Genomic DNA, 23,643 nt, shown 5'->3' on the forward strand with positions numbered 1-23,643 from the left:
TGGTCCACTGATAGTGACCGTGGCCAAGTATCTCACGAAATAAGCATCAAACGAAAACACTACAAAGAACGAAACTCGTCTAGCTTGAAGGGGAAACCAGATGGCGCTATGGTTGGCCCGCTAGATGGCGCTGTCATAGGTCAAACGGATATCAACTGCGTTCTTTTAAAATAGGAACCCCAATTTTTTTTTACATATTCGTGTAGTACGTAAAGAAATATGAATGTTTAGTTGGACCACTTTTTTCGTTTTATGATAAATGGCGCTGTAATAGTCACAAACGTGGTATCATGTAACATTCCTCCAGTGCAGACGGTATTTGCTTCGTGATACATTACCCGTGTTAAAATGGACCGTTTACCAATTGCGGAGAAGGTCGATATCGTGTTGATGTATGGCTATTGTGATCAAAATGCCCAACGAGCGTGTGCTATGTGTGCTGCTCGGTATCCTGGACGACGTCATCCAAGTGTCCGGACCGTTCGCCCGATAGTTACGTTATTTAAGGAAACAGGAAGTGTTCAGCTACATGTGAAAAGTCAACCACGACCTGCAACAAATGATGATGCCCAAGTAGGTGTTTTAGCTCCTGTCGCGGCTAATCCGCTCATCAGTAGCAGACAAATTGCGCGAGAATTGGGAATCTCAAAAACGTCGGTGTTGAGAATGCTACATCAACATCGATTGCACGCGAACCATATTCCTATGCACCAGGAATTGCATGGCGACGACTTTAAACGTCATGTACAGTTCTGCCACTGGGCACAAGAGAAATTTCGAGACGATGACAGATTTTTTGCATGCGTTCTATTTAGCGACGAAGCGTCATTCACCAACAGTGGTATCGTAAATCTGCATAATATGCACTATTGGGCAACGGAAAATCCACGATGGCTGCGACAAGTGGAACATCAGGACCTTGGCGGGTTAATGTGTGGTGCGGCATTATGGGGGGAAGGATAATTGGCCCCCATTCTATCGATGGAAATCTAAATGGTGCAATGTAGGCCGATTTCCTACGCAATGTTCTACCGATGTTACTACAACATGTTTCACTGCATGACAGAATGGCGATGTACTTCCAACATGATGGATGTCCGGCACATAGCTCGCGTGCGGTTGAAGCGGCACTTAATAGCATATTTCGTGACATGTGGATTGGTCGTCGAAGCACCATACCATGGCCCGCACGTTCACCGGATCTAACGTCCCCGGATTTCTTTCTGTGGGGAAAGTTGAAGGATATTTGCTATCGTGATCCACCGACAACGCCTGACAACATGCGTCAGCGCATTGTCAGTGCATGTGCGAACATTACGGAAGGCTAACTACTCGCTGTTGAGAGGAATGTCGTTACACGTATTGCCAAACGCACTGAGGTTGACGAACATCATTTTGAGCATTTATTGCATTAATGTGGTATTTACAGGTAATCACGCTGTAACAGCAAGCGTTCTCAGAAATGATAACTTCACAAAGGTAAATGTATCACATTGGAACAACCGAAATAAAATGTTCAAACGTACCTATGTTCTGTATTTTAATTTAAAAAACCTACCTGTTATCAACTGTTCTTCTAAAATTGTGAGCCATATGTTTGTGACTATTACATCGCCATCCATCACAAAGCGAAAAAAGTGATCCAGCTAAAACATTCAAATTTCTTTACGTACTACACGAATATGTAATAAAAAATGGGGGTTCCTATTTACAAAAACGCAGTTGATATCCGTTTGACCTATGGCAGCGCCATCTAACGGGCCAACCATAGCACCATTTGGTTTCCCCCTTCAAGCTAGACAAGTTCGTTTGACGCTTATTTCGTGAGATATTTGGCCCGGTTACGATCAATGGACCACTCTGTATACTGTGGAAAAAGAGTTACAGATGATACGTAGAGATGATCCTTCTCAAACATGAAAATTAACTATCGATTATCATCTTGTCAAAGAAAAAAAACTATTTTACGATTCTGCAGAGTTATTGACCATACGTCGCTAAGTTTCGAGGCCGGTCTAATGTCACGTTTCTGTAAAATCTCTCCGATCTGATTTGTTACTTTTTTAATAAAAGGGAGAGAAGTTGTACTCCTCCGTCGTTGTTTTTCGTCCTTATTCTTCGGCCTCCCGTTATTTGGTCGTAAAATTCTGTTTCCTTCTTTCCCAGAGTGGCCATTTTTCTCGAAAGCCTGCTTTAGATGTTTTAATTCGGCGTCCAGATATTCCAGCGTTCAAATCCTTTTGGCTCTATCGACAAGGCTTTTAATGACACCTCTCTTTCTGTTGTGGATGGTATTCAGAGTTCTTATGTAATTATCTGTCAATGTGCATTACCTTTCGAAAAACCTTATGTTCCATACTTACATCGGTCTGTCTCAGAATTAAAACATCCAAGAAAGGGATTGTGTTGTCATTTTCTGCTTCCATGGTGAACTGGATTTTTGGACTTATATTACATAGAAAACCAAAGAATTCATCCAAAAATTTTTTGGCGTGTGGCCAGACCAGAAATGTCATCCAGAAACTGATACCAGCGAGATGGTTTCTTGTTTGCTTTTTCTAAAGCTGACTATTCGAATATCTCTATATAGAAATTAGCTATAGTAGGACCTACGCCAGCAAATCGTTCATGAAATTCATCATTCAACTGGGACAGACTGAAAGTAAGGCAATGTATGAAAAGAGCAGACAAATCTGCTGGAAAAATATCCGTTATAAAAATCACAACTTCGTTGACTGGGACCATAGTGGATAAAAACGCTGTGTCGAAACTTATTATGGTATCTGCCGCAGCGAGAATGAGCCCTTCAATTTTCTCTATAAAATGACGGGAGCCTCATATATAAGAGTCAGTTTTCCCAATATACGGCTGTAAATGAGTTGCCTGATATTTCTCTATTTCATACCTGAGAGAATTGGTAGGGTAACAATGGATCTCAGAGGAAGATCAATTTTATGAATTGTAAAGTTTGGAAGGTAGGAGACGAGGTACTGGCAGAAGTAAAGCTGTGAGTACCGGGAGTGAGTCGTGCTTCGGTAGCTCAGATGGTAGAGCACCTGCCCGCGAAAGGCAAAGGTCCCGAGTTCGAGTCTCGGTCGGGCACACAGTTTTAATCTGCCAGGAAGTTTCATATCAGCGCACACTCCGCTGCAGAGTGAAAATCTCATTCTGGAAACATCCCCCAGGCTGTGGCTAAGCCATGTCTCCGCTATATCCTTTCTTTCAGGAGTGCTAGTTCTGCTAGGTTCGCAGGAGAGCTTCTGTAAAGTTTGGAAGGTAGGAGACGAGATACTGGCAGAAGTAAAGCTGTGAGTACCGGGCGTGAGTCGTGCTTCGGTAGCTCAGATGGTAGAGCACTTGCCCGCGAAAGGCAAAGGTCCCGAGTTCGAGTCTCGGTCGGGCACACAGTTTTAATCTGCCAGGAAGTTTCAATTTTATGAAAGAAGAGACCATGAAATTTAGCGACATATGGACCGTACCTCCGCAGAATCACTAAACAGTTTTTTATCTTTGACAAGTCGGCAATAGATAATTAAGTTTTATCTTTGACAAGGATCATCTCTGCGTATCACGTGTAACTCCGACCACGCCTCTATTTTGCAGTACGTATGTCAGTCTCGCACGTCTGACCTGTCAATCGGTAAGACCCAACGGAGCAGCAACACCTCTGAGCGCAGTTCTGGACGAAACGTTAGGAACAGGACAGTTTCGTAGGCCATGACCTTATACTCTGAAAGTTTTACCAATAGCAATGTCATACGGTCGTGAAAGTCTTCATTCTATCATTCTCCTTTCTACCTGTGTATCAATATTAACCTCAGGAACTGCTATGGGGTCGTGATACCGTTTTAACTAATAGACAGACTGGTTCACAAAGAAGGTTCGTGTACATAATTTATAATTTTTGGTGCAATTCCTCCGAACTATGATGAATCACAGTCCCCCGCCGTGTTTTTCAGTTTGCGTGTGAAGGCTGCTCACTGGAGCTACTGTAGACATTCTGATAACTCGCGGCAGACTTGCGAATAGGCGTGAAGTTGCGGTGCCTTTGATGCAGGGCTCGCATTGTTAGCGGGTTGAGTTAGGCCAGTCTCCCCAAGCCTTTAGGGGCTGCAGCACGACAGCAAGTGGTGTGTGCTGCTTGAATTGTTTAATTTATACGAAAGCGATAATTTTGATTTACATAACGTTATTATCTGATTTCTAGTCATAACTCTGCGCAGTCGCCTGTAAACAAAATTAAAAAGTTACCTCTACGCCAGACAAGTTGTCCGGCCGTACATACCCTGCAACAGGGTTTTTGTAACTTGTTATGTTTATGCTATGTGGAGTTCAGAACACAAATACCAATCAGTGAAAGCAGCTTGAAGCGACTCTAATTCTCGAGAAAACTGGCTTTGAAGATTTCCGAGGAACTATAATTCAATTAAATTCTGGTCATTTCTTACAACGAGCGTCGGAGAATGGTAACTGTGTTGTCAATGGATCGCTGGTTCGAATCTCTCTATAGTCTTTTTTTCATTTTATTGTTATCGTTCAATTAGAATACCTAAATCATCCATAAAAATTATAAAGATGGATGAATGTATCTACTCGATGTACCAATGTTCCATATCTCCTCCTAAACCAAACGATGGATTCAACCAAACTTGGTACACATATCATTTACTATCTGGAAGGAATCACTGTCTGGTATGAATTGCCTTCCTGTCACGGGGCTGGGAGTGAAAAAGCAGTGTAGCCCACAACGCAAGAATACCCATACTTTAGTCATCGAGTACTTGAGAATGAGCGCACTTAGAGACTCGCAACAACTTTACACATAATTTCAAATATTTACGAAACTCTTTGTCGTTGAAGACCCCAACAAAATGATGAAAGGGAAAAAGTGTGTCGCTTATTAAATTTTCACTGATCATTCAATAAAACTGCCACATTAAGTATGACATTTTAATTGATGACTTCTTTACTGTTGACTGTATTCGTGACTTTTGCAGATAGTGTTCACATACACCACTGAATATACCACACAAATTATGTTATTGTACGACATTTAGTTCGGGAGATACGACTGAATACGTGAAAAATTACATCATACAAGACGTTTAAATTTATTATATCGTTTACAGACAGAATATCATTTTACGACACATAGTTCAAGAGATATGACGATATAAAGGTTAAGCTGCGTGAAATACATTAAATATCTGTAAAATATACTTGACATGACAATGTACACGAGGAAAGTCACAGATAAAAAGCTCATTCTAAACCCATGGAAGAATCTGAATCAAATCTGGTACACATATTAGTTACTGTAGGGGTTGAACCACCAGCCCCCTTTTGGTGTAAGTGTGGTAACAGAAAGAGAAGGGAGGGCAAGGAGGTGGCCAGACACCAACAGGGATGGAGGAGACAGATACAGACAAGAGGAGGACATGGAGAGAGAGATAAGGGAGGGCAGAGTGAGAGAGAGTGGATGGAGAGGAGGAGATGGACAGAGAAACCAAAAAAAAGAGGAGGAGATGGGCAGAGACAGGGGGAGGAAGAGACAGGTAGACAGATGGGGGACGAGCAGATAAATAGAGAGAGGGTTAGGAGGATATGGATAATGTGAAGATGGACAGAAAAAGTAAAGAGGAGAAGATGAACAGAGAGAGGGAAAGGAGGAGTGGACAGAGTGGAGAGGAGTATATTGATAGACAAAGGGGGGAGGAGCAGATGGACAGAGGGGGGAGGAGAAGATGGACAAAGGGGGGAGGGAGGAGAACACTGACAAAGAGGGGGGGAGAGTGTAGGCGTGGAGTAAGTGGGCAGAGAGAGGGGGGCGGTGGAAGTGAAGGGGAATGGATACGAAAGGAGGGAGGAGAGATGTATGAAGAGAGAGTGTACGGTTAGAGAGAGGGGGGTGGGGGAGGCAAGAGGAGGTGGATACAGAGAAGGGCAAGAGGAGAGGGAGTGAGAGAGAGGGGGAAGGAGGAAACTAACAGATTTGTGGAATAAAGAAATAGCCAGGCAACGCCTGGTTACTCAACTTGGTTACTAATCAAATTCAATAAATGTATGCTAATCAACACATACCGAACCATCTCTTTTACGAAAATTACATATCAAGCGTACTACAAATATAAATTCTCAATTATCGAAATTTTATAAAAGATCGTTAATAAAGATCATTTAAATTAAGAAAACATTAAAAATTTATTAACATTCATTTGTAAAACGCGCACTCCGGAACCGCGCGGTTGCTACGGTCGCAGGTTCGAATCCTGCCTGGGGCATGGATGTGTGTGATGTCCTTAGGTTAGTTAGGTTTAAGTAGTTCTAAGTTCTAGGGGACTGATGACCACAGATGTTAAGTCCCATGGTGCTCAGAGCCATTTGATTTTTTTTTTTTTTTGTAAAATATCGGTAATTAAGAAATTATATGTGCCACGAAAACTGGAATGTTACCTGCAATATGTAATTACAAACAAGAAGACATACATCTTTCATAAAAAGTGATGATTAGGTATGTGTTAAGTAACACATATTAATGATTTTGTGTATAGATGATGTAGGTATTCAATCGAGATGAAAAAAGAAGAGATTTCAACCACCGATCTAATGAGTCTCCGACGATATCGAGTCAGCAACACAGACAATTGTGAAAATCGCCTTAAAGTTAGTGAATTAAAGTTACTCGGAAAACTTCAAAGTCGATTTTCTCTCAAGAATGTTTTAGAGCTGCACTGAATGCTTTGGCTAACATATCTGAGTTCTGAACTTCACGTACCATAAATATAAAAGACTACAAAAACCCGATTGCCGGGTGGTCTCCTTGTTAGTGCTACACGTGCGAAGTCGGGGCGGGTCGCTTGTTCGTTTATAATATTCCTCGTCCAAGCAGAAAAAGAAAGACTACAGAATCATAAGGAATAAAAAAATTGGGGGACAGAATTAAGAAGGAGAATAACAGGAAAGGAAGAAAGAAGGGATGTTTTACGAAGTCGGCGTGCGCACCGCAGATAGGCGCGATCGAGCAACAAGCATTACAATAATAATATTCAATGCCCCTGTTCACCTATTTTCACGCGATTTCACAACCGATTTTTTTCCGAAGCAGAACCTCACAAGGAGGCTATCAGATCTGTTAATCAAGGATTCTGACGAGTTCAAATAGTTCAAAAATGGCTCTAAGCACTATGGGACTTAACATCTGAGGTCATCAGTCCCCTAGACTTAGAACTACTTAAACCTGACTAACCTAAGGACATCACACACATCCATACCCGAGGCAGGATTCGAACCTGCGAGCGTAGCACCAGCGTGGTTCCGGACTGATGCGTCTAGAACCACTCAGCCACTTTTGATGAGTCTACAGTGTGTTGATGACGGACCTGTCCTGATCATCAGCTGGCGGCTTTTCTTGCGATGGCCCATAGTTTCCCAACAAAATCCATGTTGATTCTTTGATGCTTATGTCCTATACCTGTAACGTTAGTCTTGTTTCGACCAAGCGAGCGTACTGCAGCGGCTAAGGTTAAAGGCTGCTGGTGGTACTGGTGCAAAGCCTGCACTATTTGTCAGTCTCATGGTACCGAATATTATTAAATAGTATATGTCATGCAAAATCATTAAAAATCAGTCATTTTCACGGTAGTAATTTCGTTAACCAATGATTACAGCAAACTTTCTTCAAATGTGTATTTCGTTTGTGTTTCGAAGAAAAAATTCCAAATACTTGGACTGTTCCAAAGAGTTCGCAACGATGGACGAAGTACTAGCAGCTACGGAAGGATTGCAAATACAGGTGAAAGTACTCATTCCTAATTTTGGCCCTAATCATGTTATCAATACCGATCAAACCAGCTGCCAGTACCAACCGACATGCAATAGATCCTTGCGGAAAAAGGAGCGAAGCCGTCCCTGTGCAGAAAAAAAGTTTAGTTATTCCTTCAAAGCAACGCTTACTGCAATTGCTTCAGGAAAGATATGCCCTTACGTTTTCTTATGTATACAGGTACCATCTGGAAAAGTTGGTCATATTGTTGAAAAAAAAATTAACGAGTTGATTTACAATTTTAATAAATTTGACTGTGACCTTCAGGAAAGATCACAAAAATAATGTACGAAGTGTTTTAAAATCTGATATTCTTCCGTACTTGGGACACGAAAAGTTTCTTTACACTATTAGTTCATGGGAAGCTTGCCAAAGCCAACGACAGGATAAAATTTTCACAAAAAATTACAAATGCTCCTGACTTGCAAAATAGTAAGAAAGAAGTCGCTTCGAGGGAAGATTCCATAAAAATGCTTTCCCTAATTCTGCATGAATTTAGTGCACCTGCTTTCATACGAATGACAAAATACGTGTGGTGCGCATCGATGTTGATAGAAGGCAGAACCATCTTTTTGAATTTAAACTAACTGTGTTTTCCGGTATGGCTTCTGAAAAATCCGTGTGCTTGCAATACAATAACTTTCATTAAGTCTGCGCAGTGTTCTGGGAATTTGTGTTTCGGTTGCTTCTGCGACAAATAACATCCGGGATTCTGTTGTAGCACAGCAAGCAACGAATGCATAGCGAGGAAGATGTTTCTGTTAACTATTATATGCCAAACTAAACACACATTTAAAGAAGGTTTGCTGTAGTGCTTGATTTATTAATGAATGTTTTGAATAATTTTTCATGACATGTATTATTTATTAATATTCTGTACGATGAACATGAGAAAAAAAGATTTGAGCTTGTAGCGCCGGCATGGTACACTTGAACCTTAGCCGCTGCGCTACGCTTTCTTGGGCTATGTCCACTGGATGCGTAATCATGCGACAGACCGTCGCACGTTAACATGTGTAAGTTACCGCACGAGAACACTGTGTCCTTTGCTCACGGTATCGTCCGCCTAAATCAGTGCAGTCGGCTTTTTTGGCTAGTGCGGTTGTTATTCCTTTATCCGATTTTTTTTTATGAATATATGGGACACGCCAGGGCTTACTACACAGTGAAACAGAAGACGGAAGCAAAATAGGTGAATGATACCTTATACAAATGAACTACGTATGGAGAATTTGGTCACTTATTTACGGAACTGCAAGAAAATGATAAATACCCTTTTGTCTACTTGAGAATCAGTAAATGTACCTTAGGATACCTTCTGACACGCCTTGTGCATTGCTTGAAGAAATATAGCAACTTCAGAGAAACTACTGTACGCGAACACTGTGTCGCACTCTCACTTCAAGGTAAGTGCTTTATCCATTGCTGTTACATATATAAAAACCCCCATCAAGTGTTTACAAAAGAAGTGGTCAACTAATAATGTAAAACCAAATTCGTAGAAACGATACCTTTAATGAGGATTAAGTTCAGTGTACGAGAAATCCGTAATATGGTTGCCGTCTGTAATGATGTATCCAGAACACACGAAACTTTCAGATGACAAACTTGAATATTGTTCAAGCAATATACGCTGCTCTTGTTTCCTTACGAGAATGTTCATTAGTTCTGCACATACACTCGCCTTCCTATGTGAAGGAACCCCACGCAGAAGTGCCAACATCCATCAAACGAGAGCAAACAAAATGACCTGTCCCATCTAATTCTATAGCTACGTCCTCCCACAACTTGTAAGTAACATTCCTCGTGTGATACTGAGGCATCTTTTGATCCCACAAGCATCTTCGTGTTTGTACCAGACTGATTAGCTTCTCGTTGTGCCGCGCCACTGGCACAAAAAATTCAGTCAGATCTGAAGCTTGTGCACGGTCGCGCGACAGTGCACAACAGGCGACCGCGCCGTTTCGCTCGCAGCAGTGGCGCTCCATTGCTCTGCACTCATATCTTTTACACGCGCATTGTTATGCAAAATGATGCGACGGTTTGTCGCACGTTTACGCACCTAGAGGACTTTAAGCCTTCGTCGTAACATGAATAACGTTATAGGTATAGCAGTTGAAACTTGAACATCGATTTTCTCGGAAACAGGGCCGTCGCCTGAAAAGCCGCTAGCCAGGTACTGAGACAGGTTGCTCTACATTACAACACACCTAAGACTCATCAAAATCCCCGATTAACAGGTCTAATGATCCCCTCGTCTGTGTGATTTGTAACAAAGTTGCGATATCCCTGCCTTTAGCAGTAACTTAGAATTTTCGTGAGAGCAGTGAGTTAGAATTTTCATGAGAAGTAGAGGTTTCCCAGTGTACTGACCCTCGGAAGAGCCTGGCGGGCCTGGTGGCGGTGGAGGAGGCGGCGGAGGCGGCCGGGGAGGCGCGGCGGCCGGGCGAGGGCGGCGCGGGCGGCGGGTCGTCGCTGTCAGAGCAGCAGCTCAGCAGGCTGGAGTCGCACGAGGCGGCGGGGGTGGCGCCGCGCACGCTGCCCGCCTCCACGCCGCTGTCGCTGCCGTCCACCTGCGGCAGGGCGTAACTCATTACACGTCCTGGACCGGCGGCACGTGTACAGCTGTGACAACTATAAATATGTATTATAAAAATATATGAACACCACAGACACAACACATTACCAGACCTAATACTGGGTAAGAAACCCACCGATACCCAAAACAGTGTCCAGTCGTCAGGGAATGGATAACTGCGGGTCCTGTATGGTTTTCGAGGAAATCTTATATCAGTCTTCCTGCAAAATAGCGGACCGTTCACGTAGCTATGACGCACCCTTCTCTCTAAGTAGACCACACAGACTCGATGATATTGAGATATGGTGGCTGTGGTGGCCAGGGGAGATTATACAATTCATCGTCGTGTTCACAAAACCATAGCTGTGTGAACAAGGGGCCTGTCGTGTTGAACACGCCATTCCCACTGGCGAACAAATGATGTTGTTGTTGTTGTGGTCTTCAGTCCTGAGACTGGTTTGATGCAGCTCTCCGTGCTACCCTATCCTGTGCAAGTTTCTTCATCTCCCAGTACCTACTGCAACATACATCCTTCTGAATCTGCTTAGTGTATTCATCTCTTGGTCTCCCTCTACAATTTTTACCCTTCACGCTGCCCTCCAATGCTAAATTTGTGATCCCTTGATGCCTCAGACCATGTCCTACCAACTGGTCCCTTCTTCTCGTTAAGTTGTGCCACAGACTCCTCTTCTCCCCAATTCTATTCAACACCTCCTCATTAGTTATGTGATCTACCCATCTAATCTTCAGCATTTTTCTGTAGCGAACAAATATTGTACCATCAAATAGGCCAGATTAGCCAGAATAGTCACAAAATACCTGACAGGAATGCGACCTTGCCGAGTAACCATGGCACCCATGGAATACCACATGACAGCCCAAATCACCACCAAACCCCTACTACGTATCACCATTGGAGCGTTAGCTCTGACTCCGTAGTCCAACTTTAAAGGCTTCTGCACCACGTTTACTTGTTATGGGAATTTGCATCACTGATGTGTGGTTTTGGAGTTGCACCTCGCTCTGCAATTTCCCTCCTATTGTTTTCGTGCACTCATGGGTTCCGAGTGCGACATTCAGTTCTACAGCGACTTTTGAAGCTGTCATCCTCTTATTTTTCGTCACAGTACTCTTTACCGATCGTCTGCCACGATCACTCGACACACACTTTCGTCCTCGTTGTAAATTAGCTGATGATGTTTTTCCGCCTTCCCTTTATGCCGCATAAATCTTCGATACGATGCTTCTTGAAACACCAGACACTTCCGCTACCTTGGCTAGGGGAGCACGCACGCACGCACGCACGCACGCACGCACGCACGCACCATACCAGCGCCAACAATCTGCCCCGTTCTAATCCATTTAGTTCTGACCGAATGCACTCATAAATGTGTTCTGACAACGTTATACGAGCACTTGCAACGTGTTGAGGGCACTGCACAGCTGCCATTCGTGGTCAAATACAAGAGCGCAATCTACTGGCGTGGCTAGTAAATGGTTGAAACGGCTCTGAGCACTTTGGAACTTAACTTCTGAGGTCATCAGCCCCCTATACTTAGAACTACTTAAGCCTAACTAACCTAAGGACATCACACACACCCATGCCCGAGGCAGGATTCGAACCTGCGACCGTAGCGGTCGTGCGGTTCCAGACTGTAGCGCCTAGAACCGCTCGGCCACCACGGCCGGCCGCGGCTAGTACCTGCATTTATTTTCAAGTACGCATTTCTCGCGGTTTTGTCCAATCCCTGTTCATAGCGTACCTAATTCCACAACAGCACATTAAAATCTACTCCTTAGCAATTTTGAGTCAGCTACCACACTCATCTGTATTCCCTGGTCCGAATATTAAGACATAATGCCTGTTAAAGGCTGAAGTCCTAGGTTCGAGGCTGGTGCGGCGCACAGTTTTAATCTGGCAGCACTTTGAAGTCAGTATCGCCATTAGACTGTTTTTTATTTGCAGTGTTACATTTACAAGATCATGATTTCGGCTTTACAATGCCATTATCAAGTGTTTTAATGTTATAAAGTGCCTAAGATGGCATACTGTCGTATTTAAAATACACTATTAGACACATTCTCTAAGGGTCAATATTTCTGGTAAAAGCCTACTGCTTTGTTTTGTCACTGAGTATACCATCTTGACTGATTCAGTCAAGATGAAAACATGCTTTAGAGAGGTGAAATCGACACTTTACACTTCAACGCCACACGGCAGCAACAGTCCCACGTGTACGCCTCTCAAATGCACACTACACATCGACAAAGACAACAGCGCCAACTGACAACTCCCACATCCTGTTTGCGCATGCCCGATCTCCTGCAAGTGTCTAGCTTTGTTACCGCTACTTTATTTACAGCCGACATAATGATATACACTTTGAAAAAAAGAAAACAAGATGCACTACGAGGAACTTACGCAAATTGCTCACTTTTTGATGTTTGTATAGGTATTGACGGAAAATGCAAAATTGTTAACTGTGGCGGCCGATGGACGAATATGTGACGCTCCAGTGCAGTTTCACCGCACAACTGGCTAGGATAGTAAATATGGGAGATGTCGATACCAGGGCATAAAATCCTTACGAATTTCATTCCGTGTACTCAGATGGACAGTAGCTATCCCTCGCAGACAGGCGCGTGAACAATGTACGCAAATGTCAGCATTTGAGAGAGCACGTTAGCTCGGTTCGAAGAAGATAGTTGGACGGCGAATCTCTGGACATTTGAACAGGAGCGATGCCACTATTCGACGACGTTATCAGGAATGGCCGAACAAAGCACCGAGAAAGAAACGGTCGACATCGAGAGACGATAGAACGTGAGGACCGAGCAACCGCTAGAGAGGCATGCAGAGCCCAGGGTTCATTATTATCATCGATTCGACTTTTAACTAGTGCGTCAGTAATCGCGAGGACCATTAATATCCGGCAAATAGAAAGGAGGCTGATCTCAACGCACCCCTTGCGCCGACTACCATTGACCTCTGTACACCAGTAAATCGTCTGCAGTAGTGTCGGACACATTCCATTAGGAACGTCAATGACTGGAATAATATCAGTGATGACTCCCGCTTCGAAATGACCCCAATGATCAGCAAAGACGTGTCTGGAAACGCCCCGGGCAGCACTGAGATATCAACCTGATTGTCACGTACCATACGGCCAAACAAGCAGGAGTGATGTTTTGGGGTGCCATTTGTTTTCCCAGCAGGACACCTTTGGTTGTCATCCGCGACACCCCTACAGCACAGCGGTACGTCGACGATATCCTACCTCCTATTTTGTTGCCCTTCATGGCAAGCCATCTTGCGTTTACATTTCAGCAAGATAAAAGCCTGCCCGCGCACGGCGCGTGTTTCTACTGCTTGTCTTCGTGTTTGTCGAACCCTACCTTGGCTAGCAGGGTCTCCGGATCTCTCCTCAACTGAGAACCTTTGTAGCATCATGAGCAGAGCCCTCGAACCGGCTCAGGATTCTGACGACCTAGCGCGCCTATTGAACAGAATTCCACACGATATCCCACAGGATGGAATCCAACTAAACACATCAAAAAAAAGAGACGAGATACTGGCAGAAGTAAATCTGTGAGTACCGGGCGTGAGTCGTGCTTCGGTAGCTCAGATGGTAGAGCACTTGCCCGCGAAAGGCAAAGGTCCCGAGTTCGAGTCTCGGTCGGGCACACAGTTTTAATCTGCCAGGAAGTTTCACATAAAGAAAAAAGTTTTACATCACCTCGGTTCCGTGAGTTCCGGAACATGTACAGAAAATTGGAATAATCAACACAAACATCATTTCCGCCCTTTTTATTGCTCATGAAAATCACACATTGCATGTCGTACCAACACACAGTGAGACTTTCAGAGGTGGTGGTACAGATTGCTGTACACACCGGTACCTCTAATACCCAGTAGTACGTCCTCTTACACTGGTGCGTGCCTGTATTGGCCGGCCGCGGTAGTCTAGCGGTTCAGGCGCTCAGTCCGGAACCGCACGACTGCTACGGTCGCAGGTTCGAATCTTGCCTCGGGCATGGATGTGTGTGATGTCCTTAGGTTAGTTAGGTTTAAGTAGTTCTAAGTTCTAGGGGACTGATGACTAAAGATGTTAAGTCCCATAGTGCTCACAGCCATGCCTGTACTCGTCGTGCCATACTATCCACAAGTTCATCAAGACACTCTTGGTCGAGATTGTCCCACTCTTCAACGGTGATTTGGCGTAGATCCCTCGGAGTGGTTTGTGGGTCACGTTGTCCATAAACAGTCCTTTTCAATCTATCCCAGGCACGTTCGATAGGGTTTATGTCTGGAGAACATTCTGGCCACTCTATTCGAGCGATGTCGTCATCCTGAAGGACGTCATCACAAGATGTGCACGATGGGGGCTCGAATCATCGTCCATGAAGACTAATGTCTCGCCAGTATGTTGCCGATATGGTTGCACTATCGGTCGGAGGATGGCATTCACGCATCGTACAGCCGTTACGGCACCTTCCACGACCACCAGCGGCGTACGTCGGCCCCACATATCATCATCATCATCAGTTATCTGCTATATTAGCAGGTCCTTTGCCTCTCCATTTTCTGCGATCCATTGCTTCCTTCTTAAGGCTGCTGTATGTTGTACCGTCCATCATGTCATCCAGTATCTGGAATCTCTTCCTTCCTCGCTTCCTTTTCCCTTCTACATAACCTTCTAAAACTGTTTTTATCAGTCCGTCATTCTTTCTTAATATATGTCCAATCCAATTTCTTTTTCTTCTCTTTATTACATCTAGTAACTGTCTTTTCTCTCCCACTCTTCTCAGTACCTCTTCATTTTTTACTCTGTCCATCCAACTTATTCTTTCCATCTTCCGCCACGTCCAGATCTCAAAAGCCTCTACCAGCCTCTCTCTGTCTTTTTTCCTCATAGTCCATGTTTCAGCCAGCGCCATATAGGAGAACACTCCATACAAGACATTTTATGAGTCTCTTTCTGAGTTCTCCGTCCAGACCGCTGCAGAAGATTCTCCTTTTCTTATAAAACGCCTCTTTTGCCATTGCTATCCCTGTTTTAATTTCTGTGGTGCACTTCCAGTCGGTGTCTATCCTGCTTCCAAGATACTTAAAATTTTGCTCCTGTTCTAGTGTTTCTCCATTTAGCACATTCGGCCCCACATAATGCCACCCCAAAACAGCAGGGACCTGCATCTTGCTGCACTCGCTGGACAGTGTGTCTAAGGCGTTCAGCCTGACAGGTTTGCCTCCAAACATGTCTCTGACGATTGTCTGGTTGAAGGCACATGCGACGCTCATCGGTGAAGAGAACGTGATGCCAATTCTGCGCGGTCCATTCGGCATGTTGTTGGGCCCATCTGTACCGTGCTGTATGGTGTCGTGGTTGCAAAGATGGACCTCGCCATGGACGTCGGGAGTGAAGTTGTGAATCGTGCAGCCTCTTGCTCACAGTTTGAATCATAACACGACGTCCTGTGTCTACACGAAAAGCATTATTCAACATGGTGGCGTTGCTGTCAGCATTCCTCCGAGCCATAATCCGTAGGTAGTTGTCATCCACTGCAGTAGTAGCCCTTGGGCGGCCTGAGCGAGGCATGTCATCGACAATTCCTGTCTCTCTCTTACCTGCTCCATGTCCGAACAACATTGCTTTGGTTCACTCCGAGACGGCTGGACACTTCCCTTGTTGAGAGCCCTTCCTGGCAAAAAGTAACAATGCGGACGCGATCGAACCGCGGTATTGACCGTATAGGCATGGTTGAACTACAGACAACACGATCCGTGCACCTCTTTCCTGGTGGAATGACCGAACTGATCGGCCGTCGGACCCCCTCCGTCTGATACGCGCTGATCATGCATGGTTGGCGAGTTTAATGACATCTCTGAACAGTCAAAGGGACTGTGTCTGTGATACAATATCCACAGGCAATGTCTATCTTCAGGTGTTCTGGGAACCGGGGTGATGCAAAACGTTTTTTGATGAGTGTACTGTCGTCAGGAGTGCCCCAGGGAGTGCGATCGTAGTTGTTCTCTATATACAGAAGCGATTTGGCGAACAGCATGGGAAGCAGTTTGCGGTTGGTTGCTGATGATGCTGTGTATACAGTGAGGCGTTGCAGTTGAGTGATTGTAGGAGGATACAAGATGACTTACACAAAATTTCTAGTTGGTGTGATGATTGGCAGCTAATTCTAGATGTGGAAAAATGTAAGTTAATGTGGTTGTGTAGGCTCGTTCGAATACAGCTTTTAGTAGTGTTCTGCTTTGAACAGTCACGTCTTTAAATATCTGGGCGTAACTTTGCAAAGCAATATGAAATGGAACGAGCAGGTGAGGACCGAGGTAGGGAAGTTGAATGGATAACTTCGATTTATTGGGAGAATTTTAGGGAAATGAGGTTCGTCTGTAAAGGAGACTGCATATAGGACGCTGGTGCGACATATTCTTCAGTACTGCTCGAGTGTTTGGGATCCGTACAGGTCGGATGAAGCGAACACATCGAAGCAATTCAACGGGAGGCTGCTAGATTTGTTACTGTCACACAGCAGCAACACACCCAAGTGCATATCCCTCAAATGCTCACTACACATCGACTATGACGTTGCGGTAGATTCAAATGACACGTAAGTCTCAAATGGGAATCAATGGAGGGAACGCGATGTTCTTTTCGAGGACCACTGTTGAGAAAATCTAGAGAACCGGCATTTGAAGCTGCCGCCAACATTGCGCCAACACGGCGCATTAGGATCATGAAGATAAGAGAGACTAAGGCTCATATGGAGGCATACATACATCTACATCCATACTCCGCAAGCCACGAGACAGTGTGTGGCGGAGGGTACCTTGAGTACCTCTATCGGTTCTATCTATTCCAGTCTCATTTTGTTCGTGGAAAGAAGGATTGTCGGTATGCCTCTGTGTGAGCTCTAATCTCTCTGATTTTATCCTCATGGTCTCTTCGCGAGATATACGTAGGAGGGAGCAATATACTGCTTGACTCCTTGGTGAAGGTATGTTCTCGAAACTTCAACAAAAGCCCGTACCGAGCTACTGAGCGTCTCTCCTGCAGACTCTTCCACTGGAGTTTATCTATCATCTCAGTAACGCTTTCGCGATTACTAAATGATCCTGTAACGAAGCGCGCTGCTCTCCGTTGGATCTTCTCTATCTCTTCTATCAACCCTATCTGGTACGGATCCCACACTGTTGAGCAGTATTCAAGCAGTGGGCGAACAAGCGTACTGTAACCTACTTCCTTTGTTTTCGGATTGCATTTCCTCAGGATTCTTCCAATGAATCTCAGTCTGGCATTTGCTTTACCGACGATCAACTTTATATGATCATTCCATTTTAAATCACTCCTAATGCGTATTCCCAGATAATTTATGGAGTTAACTGCTTCCAGTTGCTGACCTGCTATTTTGTAGCTAAATGATAAGGGATCTATCTTTCTACGTATTCGCAGCACATTACACTTGTCTACATTTAGATTCAGTTGCCATTCCCTGCACCATGCTTCAATTCGCTGCAGATCCTCCTGCATTTCAGTACAATTTTCCATTGTTACAACCTCTCGATACACCACAGCATCATCTGCAAATAGCCTCAGTGAACTTCCGATGTCATCTACAAGGTCATTTACGTACAGGGTTATTACAAATGATTGAAGCGATTTCACAGCTCTACAATAACTTTATTATTTGAGATATTTTCACAATGCTTTGCACACACATACAAAAACTCAGAAAGTTTTTTTAGGCATTCACAAATGTTCGATATGTGTCCCTTTAGTGATTCGGCAAACATCAAGCCGATAATCAAGTACCTCCCACACTCGGCGCAGCATGTCCCCATCAATGAGTTCGAAAGCATCGTTAATGCGAGCTCGCAGTTCTGGCACGTTTCTTGGTAGAGGAGGTTTAAACACTGAATCTTTCACATAACCCCACAGAAAGAAATCGCATGGGGTTAAGTCGGGAGAGCGTGGAGACCATGACATGAATTGCTGATCATGATCTCCACCACGACCGATCCATCGGTTTTCCAATCTCTTGTTTAAGAAATGCCGAACATCATGATGGAAGTGCGGTGGAACACCATCCTGTTGAAAGATGAAATCGGCGCTGTCGGTCTCCAGCTGTGGCATGAGCCAATTTACCAGCATGTCCAGATACACGTGTCCTGTAACGTTTTTCTCGCAGAAGAAAAAGGGACCGTAAACCGCGAGATTGCACAAAACACGTTAACTTTTGGTGAATTGCGAATTTGCTGCACGAATGCGTGAGGATTCTCTACCGCCCAGATTCGCACATTGTGTCTGTTCACTTCACCATTAAGAAAAAATGTCGCTTCATCACTGAAAACAAGTTTCGCACTGAACGCATCCTCTTCCATGAGCTGTTGGCAACCGCGCCGAAAATTCAAAGCGTTTGACTTTGTCATCGGGTGTCAGGGCTTGTAGCAATTGTAAACGGTAAGGCTTCTGCTTTAGGCTTTTCCGTAAGATTTTCCAAACCGTCGGCTGTGGTGCGTTTAGCTCCCTGCTTGCTTTATTCGCCGACTTCCGCGGGCTACGCGTGAAACTTGCCCACACGCGTTCAACCGTTTCTTCGCTCACTGCAGGCCGCCCAGTTGATTTCCCCTTACAGAGGCATCCAGAAGCTTTAAACTGCGCATACCATCGCCGAATGAAGTTAGCAGTTGGTGGATCTTTGTTGAACTTCGTCCTGAAGTGTCGTTGCACTGTTATGACTGACTGATGTGAGTGCATTTCAAGCACGACATACGCTTTCTCGGCTCCTATCGCCGTTTTGTCTCACTGCGCTCTCGAGCGCTCTGGCGGCAGAAACTTGAAGTGCGGCTTCAGGCGAACGAAACTTTATGAGTTTTTCTACGTATCTGTAGTGTGTCGTGACCATATGTCAATGAATGGAGCTACAGTGAATTTATGAAATCGCTTCAATCATTTGTAATAGCCCTGTATATTGTGAATAGCAACGGTCCTATGACACTCCCCTGCGGCACACCTGAAATCGCTCTTACTTCGGAAGACTTCTCTCCATTGAGAAGGACATGCTGCGTTCTGTTATCTAGGAACTCTTCAATCCAGTCACACAATTGGTCTGACAGTCCATACGCTCTTACTTTGTTTATTAAACGACTGTGGGGAACTGTATCGAACGCCTTGCGGAAGTCAAGAAACACGGCATCTACCTGGGAACCTGTGTCTATGGCCCTCTGAGTCTCGTGGACGAATGGCGCGAGCTGGGTTTCACACGATAGTCTTTTTCGAAACCCATGCTGATACCTACAGAGTAGATTTCTAGTCTCCAGAAAAGTCATTATACTCGAACATAATACGTGTTCCAAAATTCTACAACTGATCGACGTTAGAGATATAGGTCTATAGTTCTGCACATCTGTTCGACGTCCCTTCTTGAAAACGGGGATGACCTGTGCCCTTTTCCAATCCTTTGGAACGCTACGCTCTTCTAGAGACCTACGGTACACCGCTGCAAGAAGGGGGGGGGGGGGGGGCAAGCTCCTTCGCGTACTCCGTGTAAAATCGAACTGGTATCCCATCAGGTCGAGCGGCTTTTCCTCTTTTGAGTGATTTAATTGTTTCTCTATCCCTCTGTCGTCTATTTCGATATCTACGATTTTGTCATCTGGGCGACAATCTAGAGAAGGAATTACAGTGCAGTCTTCCTCTGTGAAACAGCTTTGGAAAAAGACATTTAATATTTCGGCCTTTAGTCTGTCATCATCTGTTTCAGTACCATTTTGGTCACAGAGTGTCTGAATATTTTGTTTTGATCCACCTACCGCTTTGACATAAGACTAAAATTTCTTAGGATTATTTTCGTGTGGAACAGAAAAGGAAACGACTAGCAGTGGTACAGGGTACCTACACCACGCAGTGTACGGTGGCTTGCGAAATATCTATGTAGATGTAGATGATGATGGTCATGACGATGATCACGATCGTGTGGTGGTGGTGGTGATCGTGGCCATGATCGTAGTGTCCTCGTTTACGAGACCCAACAGCGTGGTCATTGGTCTCTTTGACAGCAGAATGCTCGCGAAATGTCGAAGCAGTTCAGAAGAAAGGACCGCTGTGTGTATACGTGATAAATGGTGTGCGGTGAGGCACCTTGTAGTCAGGATTGGAGAGGGCGGTGAGGTCGAGGCCGGAAGAGTCTGCCAGCAGGAAGATGGAGTCCGGCCCGCTGCCGCCGCCGCCCGCGTCCGCAGCCACGTCTACGTCCACGTCCACGTGGCCGCCTGGAACGGCGGCGGGCGCCGGCACCGCGTCGCTGCTCGCCTCCATCGCGGCTGCTCACCTCATCAGCGTCTGCAACACACGCCACACACATCAGGCAAACACACAAGGCGTATCGCCACTAGAGCTATCTGCTCGCTCCTCACGCAACCTATTTCAGGATAATGAAGTTCTCTATTCCCAAGTAGCGCCAGGCAGTGCGTCTCGCTCCAAAGTAATTGTAATATGTCCATGTACACCGGCTGATACACACAAAAAAAAATTAAGAATCATCTAGAAGACGTGGTCTGAGGTCACTGACCCTTCGTACTCGTACACGCTATCGGCTGGTCTGTATATGATTAGAGTTGCAGTTCTCTGTGGAAGCACGAGAGTGCATTGGTGTTGTTTGCCTCTAGTGTTTTTACCAGCCCTGGTAGGGTATGTAAGAGGCGTGAACAGGATAAAATGTTGAAGTGACCACTGTGAAAGACACGCAGATGATGCGTACTCGCGTGAGACGGCTTTATCGGCACCTGACAGGAGTTTGAAAGGGACCTTATTGAGGATCTCCAGTTGGCCGTCTGGTCGAGTCCTGCAGTACCCAGATTTGTGACGTATTCATATGTGACACCGAGCCAATGTTGCACAGTATGCCCTCCAGCCGGAGGTTCGAGTCCTCCTTGGGGCGTGGGTGTGTGTGCTGTTCTTAGCATAAGTTAGCTTATGTAGTGTGTAAGACTAGGGACTGATGACCTCAGCAGTTTGGTCCCACAGGACCAGTCGCCTAGAACGTAGAACTAATTAAACCTAACTAACCTAAGGACACCACACACATCCATGCCCGAGGCAGGATTCGAACCTGCGACCGCAGCGGTCGCTCTCTTCCAGACTGTAGCGCCTAGAACCGCACGGCCACTCCGGCCGGCTTCTGGAGAGGCACAGCGGTGTCACTCCTGGTGTTGTTGTGTGGGGAGCAATCGGGTATGACTTCAGGTCGCGGCTGGTAATGACTGAGGGAACACTGGCAGCACAAAGGTACATCACAGGCAGCCTGCGTCCTCGTGCGTTACCTCTCATTCGATAGCACAGTGCTATTTTTCGGCAGGACAGTACTCGTCCACTCTTGTCTATGGACATTCGCCATACCCCATATCTTTATCAGACTCCATGAAGCTTTGTGTGTTTTATCCCACTTCACAGCTCGCTCTTCCACTGCCCGCCCACAACACACACCGCTCCACAGCAATCGAAGACTGTCACATTTCTCGTCGGTTGTGTTCTGCATTGCGCCCGTGTTGAAGGTGTTTGTGCAAATATTCCTTGTGAGGGAACCGAAAATATGTGTTTTGTTTCTAACAAGCTCGTCATTTTGAAATCACCATACGCCGTAGGCTTTTAGTTCACTAAGTTTTTTCTTTTTTTTTTAATTAAATACATGGATAGCGCTTGTCTCTCACGAATACATTATTTATTTTTGAAACAGACTCAAAAATTTACGTGAAATCTCATGAATTATATGACCTTAGCAGCAGCAACGGATTAAAAGGTCTTTCTGAACTTTGCGCTTAGCTCTCACCGTAAATACATTCAACAGGTGTATTTAGTGAAATAACTGTGTTCTAATTCTGGACTCTTATGTAGCGTAGCTGCCGTATAAAAATAGAATACTAATCGGTCAGGAATCAGTGGTGAGTAACGACATGATAGGTATCAGTTAAACCCTTTACCCACTACAGTAGCTGTCAACACAAGCACATGCTTGTGTGTTAGATAGGTAGTCGGTTCGAAACTGGATGTTGGACAGTATTTTCGTCGGCATAATTTCGTTAGCAAGGAAAGGAAAGGTGGTGTCACACTGTTTCTGACTGCCAGACTACACGTCAATGTCAGGCGTTGAATTCCTAACTTGTCCGCAATGCGTTATGGAATGACAGCTTGTCATACTTTTGATGGAAACACGTCTGTTAGCCGGAGACGAAATCTCAGCGGTACCATGTTATTCTAGCTGAAGCTTCGTAACAGCTTAATCCAACGGTGCTGGAGACACTGGAGGGTTATTCAATCGTTACGGATGTAACATTTGACAGATCGACCTCATATACACTCCTGGAAATTGAAATAAGAACACCGTAAATTCATTGTCCCAGGAAGGGGAAACTTTATTGACACATTCCTGGGGTCAGATACATCACATGATCACACTGACAGAACCACAGGCACATAGACACAGGCAACAGAGCATGCACAATGTCGGCACTAGTACAGTGTATATCCACCTTTCGCAGCAATGCAGGCTGCTATTCTCCCATGGAGACGATCGTAGAGATGCTGGATGTAGTCCTGTGGAACGGCTTGCCATGCCATTTCCACCTGGCGCCTCAGTTGGACCAGCGTTCGTGCTGGACGTGCAGACCGCGTGAGACGACACTTCATCCAGTCCCAAACATGCTCAATGGGGGACAGATACGGAGATCTTGCTGGCCGGGGTAGTTGACTTACACCTTCTAGAGCGCGTTGGGTGGCACGGGATACATGCGGACGTGCATTGTCCTGTTGGAACAGCAAGTTCCCTTGCCGGTCTAGGAATGGTAGAACGATGGGTTCGATGACGGTTTGGATGTACCGTGCACTATTCAGTGTCCCCTCGACGATCACCAGTGGTGTACGGCCAGTGTAGGAGATCGCTCCCCACACCATGATGCCGGGTGTTCGCCCTGTGTGCCTCGGTCGTATGCAGTCCTGATTGTGGCGCTCACCTGCACGGCGCCAAACACGCATACGACCATCATTGGCACCAAGGCAGAAGCGACTCTCATCGCTGAAGACGACACGTCTCCATTCGTCCCTCCATTCACGCCTGTCGCGACACCACTGGAGGCGGGCTGCACGATGTTGGGGCGTGAGCGGAAGACGGCCTAACGGTGTACGAGACCGTACCCCAGCTTCATGGAGACGGTTGCGAATGGTCCTCGCTGATA

At 45.3% G+C, this 23,643-nt stretch overlaps 1 protein-coding gene across 1 annotated transcript in view; it reads right to left on the bottom strand.

The window, feature by feature from the left end:
• Positions 1 to 20,731, bottom strand: part of LOC124775849 — a 116,149-nt gene extending 95,418 nt beyond the window's left edge. The window contains exons 1-2 of the mRNA XM_047250687.1: positions 20,529 to 20,731; positions 10,271 to 10,456 (exon numbers count right to left, since the gene is read on the bottom strand). Of these exons, the coding sequence (XP_047106643.1) occupies positions 10,271 to 10,456; positions 20,529 to 20,731 (389 nt within the window). The remainder of the gene's footprint in view (positions 1 to 10,270; positions 10,457 to 20,528) is intronic.
• Between the last annotated feature and the right edge of the window lie 2,912 nt (positions 20,732 to 23,643).

Source organism: Schistocerca piceifrons, chromosome 1 (genome assembly GCF_021461385.2).
Source record: "Schistocerca piceifrons isolate TAMUIC-IGC-003096 chromosome 1, iqSchPice1.1, whole genome shotgun sequence".
Lineage (NCBI taxonomy): Eukaryota > Metazoa > Arthropoda > Insecta > Orthoptera > Acrididae > Schistocerca > Schistocerca piceifrons.